The 12,718-nt window shown below is 60.6% G+C and overlaps 1 gene segment (V, D, J or C); it reads right to left on the bottom strand.

Moving 5' to 3' along the window:
- Window positions 1-2,240: 2,240 nt before the first annotated feature.
- Window positions 2,241-12,529, bottom strand: LOC112996340 (Ig gamma chain C region-like). The segment is given in 5 exon segments: window positions 2,241-2,657; window positions 2,749-3,078; window positions 4,448-4,783; window positions 6,711-7,007; window positions 10,417-12,529. Coding segments are annotated over 2 exon segments (597 nt in total).
- Between the last annotated feature and the right edge of the window lie 189 nt (window positions 12,530-12,718).

Here is a 12,718-nt window from a genome sequence, read left to right as displayed (position 1 = left end):
GTCACCCGTCCTTCTTCTCATCCATCCTTCCTATCACCCGTCCTTCTTCCCATCCATCCTTCCTATCACCCGTCCTTCTTCCCATCCATCCTTCCTATCACCCGTCCTTCTTCCCACCCGACCATCCCTCCTTCCTATCACCCATCCTTCTTCCCATCCATCCTTCCTGTCACCCGTCCTTCTTTCCATCCATCCTTCCTGTCACCCGTCCTTCTTCCCACCCATCCATCCATCCTTCCTATCACCCGTCCTTCTTCCCATCCATCCTTCCTATCACCCGTCCTTCTTCCCATCCATCCTTCCTATCAGCCATCCTTCTTCCCACCCGACCATCCATCCTTCCTATCACCCGTCCTTCTTCCCATCCATCCTTCCTATCACCCGTCCTTCTTCTCATCCATCCTTCCTATCACCCGTCCTTCTTCCCATCCATCCTTCCTATCAGCCGTCCTTCTTCTCATCCATCCTTCCTATCACCCGTCCTTCTTCCCACCCATCCATCCATCCTTCCTGTCACCCGTCCTTCTTCTCATCCATCCTTCCTATCACCCGTCCTTCTTCTCATCCATCCTTCCTATCAGCCGTCCTTCTTCCCACCCGACCATCCATCCTTCCTATCACCCGTCCTTCTTCTCATCCTTCCTTCCTATCACCCGTCCTTCTTCCCATCCATCCTTCCTATCAGCCGTCCTTCTTCCCATCCTTCCTTCCTATCACCTGTCCTTCTTCCCATCCATCCTTCCTATCACCCGTCCTTCTTCCCATCCATCCTTCCTATCAGCCGTCCTTCTTCCCACCCATCCATCCATCCTTCCTATCAGCCGTCCTTCTTCCCATCCTTCCTTCCTATCACCCGTCCTTCTTCCCACCCGACCATCCCCGTTTCCATCGCTATACGCCCCAACCAATCACCCGTGTCCCTGTGCTAAGGAACCAACCAACCGTCCTGCCCAACCAGCCATGGACCCGTTGACCTCCGCCCCCAGCCAAGCAACCCATGAACCAATGAACCGTCCCACCGACCAACCAATCGACCAGCCAGCCAACCAGCCAAGCAACCAACGAACCATCCATCCATCCAACCAACCAACCAGTGAACCAATGAGCCATTCATCCAACCAACCAACCAACCAACCAATGAACCAACCAACCAATGAACCAACCAACCAACCAATGAACTAACCAACCAACCATCCAACCAACCAACCAATGAACCATCCATCCAACCAATTATTGAACCAACCAACCATCCAACCAACCAATGAACCATTCATCCAACCAACCAACCAACCAACCATCCATCCAACCAACCAACCCATCAACCAACCAACCATCCAACCAACCAACCAACCACCCATCCAACCAACCCACCCATCAACCATCCGGCCAATCAACCGACCATCCAACCAACCATCCTCCACTCCAGCACCTCCCCCCACTTCCCGATCCCCCTCCATCATCCCTCCCTCCATGTCCCACCTGCGGTCCATCCCCCCGGAGAGGAGGAGGGTCCAGGCGGCCACCTGGGCCGGCGGACGGAGGTCGGGCCGGGCCAAAACCGGGCCGTTTGCGGCCAATTCGCCTCCGTCCGTCCGCCCTCGTCGGCCGGCGGGGGCTTTGCAAACCCAACCGCCCGGGTTGCAACGTCTCCCAACCTCTTTGGGGTGCAAAAGGTGCCCCCGGGTTGCCGACGTGCCCCCGGGTTGCGAATACGCCTTGGGTTTGCAACGTCTCTGGCCTCCCCGGGTTGCAAACGTGCCCCCGGGTTGCAAATACGCCCCGGGTTGCAAATACGCCCCGGGTTGCAGCGTCTCCAACCGTCTTGAGTTGCAGACGTGCCCCCGGGTTGCCAACGTGCCCCCAAGTTGCAAACGTGCCCCCGGGTTGCAAATACGCCCCCGGGTTGCAACGTCTCCAACCGTCTTGGGTTGCAAACGTGCCCCCAAGTTGCCAACATGCTCCCAAGTTGCAGACGTGCCCCCGAGTTGCAAATACGCCTTGGGTTGCAGCGTCTCCAACCGTCTTGAGTTGCAAACATGCTCCCAAGTTGCAAACGTGCCCCCGGGTTGCAACGTCTCCAACCGTCTTGGGTTGCAAACGTGCCCCCAAGTTGCCAACGTGCTCCCAAGTTGCAGACGTGGCCCCGGGTTGCAACGCCTCCAGCCTCCCCGTTTCGCCCCCGCGCCCCCCGCGAAGACACCACGCTGGCGGAGACCCGGCGGTGCGGGACGAGGCTGCTCGCCTTTATTCGGGGGGGGGGGGAGAGCCACAGAGGTCATTTACAGGCGGCCAAGCGAGCGGGGCGGGCGGCGGCGGCGGCGGCTATTTACCGGGGCCGCGCTGCAGCGAGCGCTGGGTGAACTTCATGGGCAGCGCCTCGTGCACCACCATGCAGGCGAAGGTGGAGCCGCGCTGCCACTCGTCCAGCGGCACCGTCATCTTGCTGTAGACGAAGAAGGAGGAGTCGCCGGGGCCCTCGCGGAGCGGCGGCGTGGTGACGGCGGAGCCCTCCGGCACCGCGTCGTGGTCGCGCAGCCACTGCACGCTGACCTCCGCCGGGTAGAAGCCGCGGATGAGGCAGCCGAGGGACACCCGGCCCTGCGCCACCTCCTCGGCGTGCGGCTCCTGGGCGAAGACGCTGGGCGCCACGGCCTTGCCTGCGGGGACGGAGCGCGGGGCGTCACCGGGGCGCGGGGCTCCCGGCGGCGTGGGGGGGGGGGGGGACGCGGCGGGGGGACGGGCGCCCACCTGAGCCCTTGGCCACCGACTTGGCGATGGGCGCCTGCAGCTCCTCGTGCTTCACGGTGCAGGTGAAGCGCTCGCCCGACTCCCACTCCTTCTGGGTGACGGCCAGGGCGCTGACGGCCGTGTAGGTGCCGTTGAACTGCTCGCGCAGCGCCAGCGACTCGGGGTGCAGCGCCCCGGGCTTCTCGCGGCTCCAGAGCACCTGCAGGCCGGCGTCGCTGGGCAGGTTGACGATGACGCACAGCAGCTTCCCGTCCTGCCGCATGTAGAGGCCGGCGGGGCTCGGCGGCAGCACGTAGGTGGAGATGCTGCTGGTGCAGCGGCCCTCGCCGCCTGCCGGACACGGGGAGCGGGAGCGTGACGGGGAGGCGGTGCCAGGGCCCCGCGCCGTCCCAAGGCCCCGCACCGCCGCGAGCTTTTGCGTTGGTGCAAGATTTTCGCGTTATTGCAAGATTTCGCGTTACTGCAAACCTTTGCACCGTCGCCAGCTTTTGCGTTATTGCAAGATTTTGCGTTATTGAAAGCTTTTGCGTTATTGCAAACCTTTGCACCGTCGCCAGCTTTTGCATTATTGCAAGATTTTGCACCATCGCAAGATTTTGTATTATTGCAAGATTTTTGCGTTATTGCAAGATTTTGCATTATTGCAAACCTTTGCACCGTCGCGAGTTTTTGCATTATTGCAAGCTTTTGCATTATTGAAAGCTTTTGCATTATTGCAAACCTTTGCACCATTGCAAGATTTTGCACCATTGCAAGATTTTTGCGTTATTGCAAGCTTTTGCATTATTGCAGGCTTTTGCACCGTCGCGAGTTTTTGCATTATTGCAGGTTTTTGCATTATTGAAAGCTTTTGCACCATCGCAAACCTTTGCACCGTCGCAAGCTTTTGCACTATCGCAAGCCCCATCGCCACGGCAAAGCCTGCAGCGTTGCCAGGCCCCGCATCAGGGCGAGCCCGTGCGGCAGCGCAAGCCCTGGCGGTTTTGCAAGCCCCGTCCCCATTGCAAGCCCGTGCACGGGTGCAAGATCCTGCACCGTTGCAAGCCTGGGCATCGTTGCAAGATCCTTTATGGATGCAAGATCCTGCACTATTGCAAGCCCGAGCATCGTTGCAAGCCCCTGTGCCGTTGCAAGCCTGGGCATCACTGCAAGATATCGCATGGATGCAAGATCCTGCACTATTGCAAGCCTGGGCATCGCTGCAAGCATAGGCATCGCTGCAAGATCCCGTACGGCTGCAAGATCCTGCAGCGTTGCAAGCCTGGGCATCGTTGCAAACCCATGAATCGCTGCAAGATCCCGTACGGCTGCAAGATCCTGCACTATTGCAAGCCCGGGCATCGTTGCAAGATCCCGCATGGATGCAAGATCCTGCACTATTGCAAGCCTGGGCATCGTTGCAAGATCCTGTATGGATGCAAGATCCTGCACTATTGCAAGCCTGGGCATCGTTGCAAGCCTGGGCATCGTTGCAAGATCCCATATGGATGCGAGATCCCGCACTATTGCAAGCCTGGGCATCGTTGCAAGCCCACGAATCGCTGCAAGATCCCGTATGGATGCAAGATCCTGCACTATTGCAAGCCTGGGCATCGCTGCAAGCCCACGAATCGCTGCAAGGTCCCGTACGGCTGCAAGATGCTGCAGCGTTGCAAGCCCGGGCGCCGCCGCGGTCGCGCGCCCCGGGCCGGGGCCTCACCTGCGCAGTTGCGCGCGTGGTCCTGCACCACGGTGTTGGAGCCGGCGTGCTTCACCTGGCAGGTGTAGGTCTTCCCCTCCAGCCAGTCGTCGCGGGAGACGTTGGTGCGGCTGGAGGCCGCGTAGCCGGCGGCGCCGTCCCGCCGCCGGGGCCGGGTGGCGGTGGCCAGCAGCAGCCCGGGGACGCCGTCCACCAGCCACTCCACGGCCACGGGGGCCGGCGAGAAGCCCGAGACGAGGCAGAGCAGCTCCACCGAGTCGCCGCCGGGCCGGGCGCTGCAGGAGGTGGAGTGCAGGACGCGCACCTCGGGCGCCGAGACGGCCACGGGGCCGCAGGCTGCGTGGGGAGAGGCGGCGTGGGGCCGTGCGCCGGGCGGGGAGCCGCGCGGGACGTCCCGCCCCGTCGCACGGCTGCAGCTCCCTGCCTCTTACCAACAACCCCGTCTTGGCTCCCCGATTTCGTCCCCATTTCGCGAGTTATTGGGACTCGGATGTGCCGTGCGTGGTGCAAAGACCCCGGGAGATCCCGCCCCGTCGCACGGCTGCAGCTCCCTGCCTCTTACCAAAAACCCCGTCTTGGCTCCCCGATTTCGTCCCCATTTCGCGAGTTATTGGGACTTTGGTGTGCTGTGCGCGGTGCAAAGAGCCCCAGGAGATCCTGCCCCGTCGCACGGCTGCAATTCTCTGTCTTTTACCAACAACCTCGTCTTTGCTCCCTGATTTCGTCCCCATTTCGTGAGTTATTGGGACTTGGATGTGCCGTGCGCGGTGCAAAGAGCCCCAGGAGATCCTGCCCCGTCGCACGGCTGCAATTCCCTGCCTTTTACCAACAACCCCGTCTTGGCTCCCTGATTTCGTCCCCATTTCATGAGTTACTGGGACTTTGGTGTGCTGTGCGCGGTGCAAAGAGCCCCGGGAGATCCTGCCCCATTGCACGGCTGCAACTCCCTGCCTCTTACCAACAGCCTCGTCTTGGCTCCCTGATTTCTTCCCCATTTCGTGAGTTATTGGGACTCGGATGTGCCGTGCGCGGTGCAATGCACCCCAGGAGATCCTGCCCCATTGCACAGCTTGCAATTCTCTGCCTTTTACCAAAAACCGCATTTCGCTCCCTGATTTTGTCCCCATTTCATGAGTTACTGGGACTCGGATGTGCCGTGCGCGGTGCAAAAAGCCCCGGGAGATCCTGCCCCATTGCACAGCTGCAATTCCCTGCCTTTTACCAAAAACCTCATCTTTGCTCCCTGATTTCTTCCCCATTTCAGGAGTCATTGGGACGTGGGTGTGCCGTGCGCGGTGCACCGAGCCCCACGGGACGTCCTGCCCCATTGCACGGCTGCAACTCTCTGTCTTTTGCACAAAACCTCATTTCGCTCCCCGGTTTCGTCCCCGTTTCGCGAGCTCTCGGGACGTGGGCGGCCTCGAGGCCCGGGGTGGTTCCGCCCCGCTGCACAGCTCGCAGTGTGCTCTGCTTCCTGCGCGCACCCCGCTTGGCACCCTGGCTTCTCCCCCCGGCTGACCTGGGGGCAAGGACACGCCGTGCGCGGTGCAAAGACCCCGGGGACGTCCTGCCCCGTCGCACGGCTGCAATTCTCTGTCTTTTGCAGAAAAAAACCTCATCTTTGCTCCCTGATTCCGTCCCCATTTCATGAGTTACTGGGACTCGGATGTGCCGTGCGCGGTGCAAAGAGCCCCAGGAGATCCTGCCCCATTGCACAGCTGCAATTCTGTCTTTTACCAAAAATCTCGTCTTTGCTCCCTGATTTCGTCCCCATTTCATGAGTTATTGGGACTCTGGTGTGCTGTGCGCGGTGCAAAGAGCCCCAGGAGATCCTGCCCCATTGCACAGCTGCAATTCTCTGTCTTTTACCAAAAATCTTGTCTTTGCTCCCTGATTCTGTCCCCATTTCGTGAGTTTTTGGGATTTGGATGTGCCGTGCACAGTGCAATGCACCCCAGGAGATCCTGCCCCATTGCACGGCTGCAACTCCCTGTCTTTTACCAACAACCTCGTCTTTGCTCCCTGATTTCGTCCCCATTTCATGAGTTATTGGGACTTGGATGTGCCGTGCACAGTGCAATGCATCCCAGGAGATCCCGCCCCATTGCACGGCTGCAATTCTGTCTTTTACCAACAACCCCGTCTTGGCTCCCTGATTCCGTCCCCGTTTGCACGCGCTACTGGGAGGTGGGCGTGGGGCGCACGGCCCGCCTTCGTCCCGCCCGCTCCTCCTCCTCCTCGCGCGCCCGCGCCCGCTGCTCACCTTCCACCTCCCGGGCGACGCGGGTGTTGCTGGGCGCGTGGTGCGCGGTGCAGGTGTAGACGCCCTCGGCGGCCTCGGTGCCGGGCGGCAGCAGCAGGCGGCTGCTGAGGCGGTAGAGCCCCGTGGCCGGGTCCCAGGCGGCGGCGGAGGCCTCGGCCCGCCCCACGGCCGCCCCCCAGCTCAGGGTCGCCGGCTCGGGGAAGAAGCCGCGCAGGAGGCAGCCCACGGCCTGGGGGGCGGCGGCGGCCCCGCGGCAGCAGGGCGGCAGCGCGAACAGCGAGGGGGCCGTGGCCTTGCCTGGGGGGCGGAGAGGGGGGCCGGGGGTCAGCGGGGGCCCTGGGGGGGGGGGGGGGGGGGCCAGGGCCCCGCGCCCGTTGCACGGCGGGGGGGGAGTGTGCAAAGGGCCCGTTGCACGAGGAAGAAGTGTGCAAAGTGCCCCTGAACCCATTGCACGGGGGGGGGGAGTGTGCAAAGGGCCCGTTGCACGGGGGGGGAGTGTGCAAAGAGCCCCCGGACCCATTGCACGGCGGGGGGGAGTGTGCAAAGACCCAGACCCATTGCACAAGGGGGGAGTGTGCAAAGGGCCCGTTGCACAAGGGGGGAGTGTGCAAAGAGCCCCCAGCCCCATAGATCAGGGACCGCTCGGGGGGCAGCGCCGTGGGGCCAAGGGGAGGCAGAGCGGGCAGCCATGGGGCGGAGGGGTCCCAGGAGAGGGCGCCGGCGCGGCTGCCCCATGGAGCCCCCAGCCCCACGGATACCCCAGCCCCACGGATACCCCACAGCTGCCCCAGCCCCACGGCACTGCCCCACTGCTGCCTCCAGCCCCACGGATACCCCACACCCACAGCGCTGCCCCACTGCTGCACCCAGCCCCACAGATAACCCAGACACACAGATACCCCTGCCCCATAGCACTGCCCCACTGCTGCCTCCAGCCCAACAGATAACCCAGCCCCACAGCTAACGCAGCCCCACGGCTCCCCCAGCCCCACAGCTACAGCAGCCCCACAGCTACTCCAGCCCCACAGCTACACCTGCCCCACGGCTACACCTGCCCCACTGCTGCCTCCAGCCCCACAGCTACACCCAGCCCCACAGCTACACCAGCCCCACAGCTGCCCCAGCCCCATGGCTACACCTGCCCCACAGCTACACCCAGCCCCACAGCTACCCCCAGCCCCACAGCTACACCAGCCCCACAGCTACACCTGCCCCACAGCTACCCCCAGCCCCACAGCTACACCTGCCCCACAGCTACCCCCAGCCCCATGGCTACACCTGCCCCACAGCCACCCCCACCCTACAGCTACACCAGCCCTACAGCTACCCCAGCCCCACAGCTACCCCAGCCCCACAGCTACACCAGCCCCACAGCTGCCCCAGCCCCATGGCTACACCTGCCCCACAGCTACACCTGCCCCACAGCCACCCCCACCCTACAGCTACACCAGCCCTACAGCTACCCCAGCCCCACAGCTACCCCAGCCCCACAGCTACACCTGCCCCACAGCTACCCCCAGCCCCACAGCTACTCCAGCCCCACAGCTACTCCAGCCCCACAGCTACACCAGCCCCACAGCTACCCCAGCCCTACAGCTACCCCCAGCCCCACAGCTACCCCAGCCCCACAGCTACACCTGCCCCACAGCTACTCCAGCCCCACAGCTACACCAGCCCCACGGCTACACCAGCCCCACAGCTACCCCAGCCCCACAGCTACACCAGCCCCACAGCCACCCCCACCCTACAGCTACCCCCAGCCCCACAGCTACCCCAGCCCCACAGCTACACCTGCCCCACAGCTACTCCAGCCCCACAGCTACACCAGCCCCACAGCTACACCTGCCCCACAGCTACTCCAGCCCCACAGCTACACCGGCCCCACAGCTACACCCAGCCCCACAGCTACACCAGCCCCACAGCCACCCCCACCCTACAGCTACACCAGCCCCACAGCTACCCCAGCCCCACGGCTACACCTGCCCCACAGCTACACCAGCCCTACAGCTACCCCAGCCCCACAGCTACACCTGCCCCACAGCTACCCCAGCCCCACAGCTACACCTGCCCCACAGCTACACCTGCCCCACAGCTACCCCAGCCCCACAGCTACACCCAGCCCCACAGCTACCCCAGCCCCACAGCTACACCTGCCCCACAGCTACCCCAGCCCCACAGCTACACCCAGCCCCACAGCTACCCCAGCCCCATGGCTACACCTGCCCCACAGCTACACCAGCCCCACAGCCACCCCCACCCTACAGCTACACCAGCCCCACAGCTACACCTGCCCCACAGCTACCCCTGCCCCACAGCTACCCCCAGCCCCACGGCTACACCAGCCCCACAGCTACCCCAGCCCCACAGCTACACCTGCCCCACGGCTACCCCAGCCCCACAGTTACACCTGCCCCACAGCTACACCTGCCCCACGGCTACCCCCAGCCCTACAGCTACCCCAGCCCCACAGCTATACCAGCCCTACAGCTACCCCAGCCCCACAGCTACACCTGCCCCACAGCTACCCCAGCCCCACAGCTACACCTGCCCCACGGCTACACCTGCCCCACAGCTACACCAGCCCCATGGCTACACCTGCCCCATGGCTACACCTGCCCCACAGCTACACCTGCCCCACAGCTACCCCCAGCCCCACAGCTACCCCAGCCCCACAGCTACACCTGCCCCACAGCTACCCCAGCCCCATGGCTACACCTGCCCCACAGCTACACCTGCCCCACAGCCACCCCCACCCTACAGCTACACCAGCCCCACAGCTACCCCAGCCCCACAGCTACACCTGCCCCACAGCTACACCTGCCCCACAGCCACCCCCACCGTACAGCTACACCAGCCCCACAGCTACACCTGCCCCACAGCTACCCCTGCCCCACAGCTACCCCCAGCCCCACGGCTACACCAGCCCCACAGCTACACCAGCCCCACAGCTACCCCCAGCCCCACAGCTACACCCAGCCCCACAGCTACACCAGCCCCACAGCTACACCTGCCCCACAGCTACCCCAGCCCCACGGCTACACCGGCCCTACAGCTACACCTGCCCCATGGCTACACCTGCCCCACAGCTACCCCCAGCCCCACAGCTACCCCAGCCCCACAGCTACACCTGCCCCACGGCTACCCCAGCCCCACAGCTACACCTGCCCCACAGCTACACCTGCCCCACGGCTACCCCAGCCCCACAGCTACACCTGCCCCACAGCTACACCTGCCCCACGGCTACACCTGCCCCACAGCTACACCAGCCCCACAGCTACACCTGCCCCACAGCTATACCTGCCCCACAGCTACACCAGCCCCACAGCTACCCCCAGCCCCACAGCTACCCCAGCCCTACAGCTACACCTGCCCCACAGCTACCCCCCAGCCCCACAGCTACACCGGCCCCATGGCTACCCCAGCCCCACAGCTACCCCCAGCCCCACAGCTACACCGGCCCCACAGCTACACCTGCCCCACAGCTACACCAGCCCCACAGCTACACCTGCCCCACAGCTACACCGGCCCCACAGCTACACCTGCCCCACAGCTACACTGGCCCCACAGCTACACCTGCCCCACAGCTACCCCAGCCCCACAGCTACCCCCAGCCCCACAGCTACACCTGCCCCACAGCTACCCCAGCCCCACAGCTACACCAGCCCCACAGCCCCACAGCTCTGCCCCACGCCATCGCCCCGCTCACCTCCGGCCTCGCCGTGGGTCCTGGCTCCGGTCCCACCATCTCCCCATGGTCAGCGGCGCCGTGGGGCCCGTTGCAGAGTTCGGGGCCAGAACAGGAGATTTGGGGTCTGTCCCAGAGATTTTGGGGCCAGGACGGACATTTTTGGCCCATGTGGGAGCCCGTTGGTCCAGGCTTGAGGGTTTTGGGGTCAATTCCAGAGGTTTTGGATCAGCACCGGAGCCCCTTGGTCCACGCTGGCCATTTTGGGTCCATTATGGAGATTTTGGGTCCTTGCTGGAAATTTTAGGGCCACGTCGGTGATTTGGGGTCCACGACAGAGATTTTGGGTCCGTTTCAGAGAATTTGGGTCAGTGCCAGAGATCTGGGGTGAGTGCCCGAGATTTTGGGTCCACGTTGGAGATTTTGGTTCTGTTTTGGAGATTTTGGGGTCCACGATGCTGGGTTTGGGTCCACAGTGCAGATTTGGGGTCCGTGCTGGAGGTTTTGGGTCCATGATGGATATTTTCAGCCAGTGCCAGAGATTTGGGGTCCATAATGGAGATTTTTGGGTCCATGCTGGAGATGTTGGGTCCATAATAGAGATTTGGGGTCCACTATGGAGATTTGGGGTCCACTATGGAGATTTTGGGTCCATAATAGGTATTTTGGGTCCATGCTGGAGATGTTGGGTCCATAATGCAGATTCTGGGTCCATAATGGAGACCTTTGGGTCCATAACCAAGATCTGAGATCTATGGCAGATATTTGGGGTCCAACCTGGAGAGTTTGGGTCAGTGCTGGAGCTCCTGGGTCCACGATGGAGAATTTGGGTCCACGATGGAGAATTTGGGTCCACGATGAAGAATTTGGGTCCACGATGGAGAATCTGGGTCCACGATGAAGAATTTGGGTCCACGATGGAGAATTTGGGTCCACGATGGAGAATCTGGGTCCACGATGGAGAATCTGGGTCGTTGCTGGAGTTCCTGGGTCCACGATGGAGATTTTGGGGCCATGGTGGAGATTTGGGGCCAACGCTGGGGATTTTGGGTCGTTGCCGGGCGCCAGCTGCTGCCTCTCTGAGCAGAAACCTGTAGGATGGTGCAAAAAGAAAGAGAGAGGAGAAAAAAAAAAAGCGAAGAAACCCCAAAAAAGCCTCCGCCGGGGCGGTGGAAAGAGGCTAAAACGGGGCTGGAGAACCCGGCCAGGCGCGACTTCCTCCTCACTTCGCCCGAAATTCGGCAGAAGCGGCCCGTTCCGCCCGAACGCACCCAAAATGCCCCGTTCTGCCCCCACGAGGGCAGCGGTGCTCGATAAGGGACCCGTCCACGACGGAGGCGATCAATAACCGGTAGGACCCAGGGCCAATACGGCCAGGTATCGACACGATCCGTAGCGAAAATGATCCCGAATCGATACGATCAATAACTGACGCCATCCGTAGCCGATACGGCCAATCATCGATATGATCGGTAGCCAAAGCGATCAATAATCGATAGGATCCGTAATCGATGGGATTGGCGACTGATAGGATCAATAGCTGGTAGGATAAATAACTGATAGGGTCAATCATCGATATCATCAATAATCGATATGATCAATGATCGATACGGCCAATAGCCAATGAGATCAGTCATCAATATGATCAAAAAGCGATACGATGAAAAAGCGATATGACCAATAACCGATCCGACCGATATGATCAATATTCGATATGATCAATAGCTGCTATGATCAATAGTCAATCTGATCAATGATCGAAACAATCAATAACCAATACTCTCAATACCCAACAGGATCAATAACCAATGTGATCAGTAACCGTTATGATCAATAATCGATAGATCAGTAATAGATATAACCAGTAACTGATATGATCGATGATTGATAGATCGATAGCTGATATGATCAATAATCGATAGATCAATAATCGATATAACCAATAACCGATACGATCAATAATCAATATGATCAATAGCCGATGCGATAGATCAATAACCAATATGATCAATAACTGATATAATCAATAGCCGATGTGATCAATAATCAATAGATCAATAGCAGATATGACCAATAATCGATAGATCAATAACCAATATAATGAATAACTAATACGATCAATAACCAATATGATCAATAACCGATATGAGCAATAACCGATATGAGCAATAATCAATAGATCAATAACCGATATGATCAATAAGCGATAGATCAATAACCGATATGATCAATAACCAATATAATCAATAACCGATATGATCAATAACCGATATGATCAATAACCGATAGATCGACAGCCGACAGATCGATAACCGCGCCGCCC

Source organism: Dromaius novaehollandiae, chromosome 36 (assembly GCF_036370855.1).
Source record: "Dromaius novaehollandiae isolate bDroNov1 chromosome 36, bDroNov1.hap1, whole genome shotgun sequence".
Taxonomy (NCBI): Eukaryota; Metazoa; Chordata; class Aves; order Casuariiformes; family Dromaiidae; genus Dromaius; species Dromaius novaehollandiae.
The sequence above is the reverse complement of the archived record's forward strand: the minus strand, read 5'-3'. Positions and strand labels throughout refer to the sequence as shown.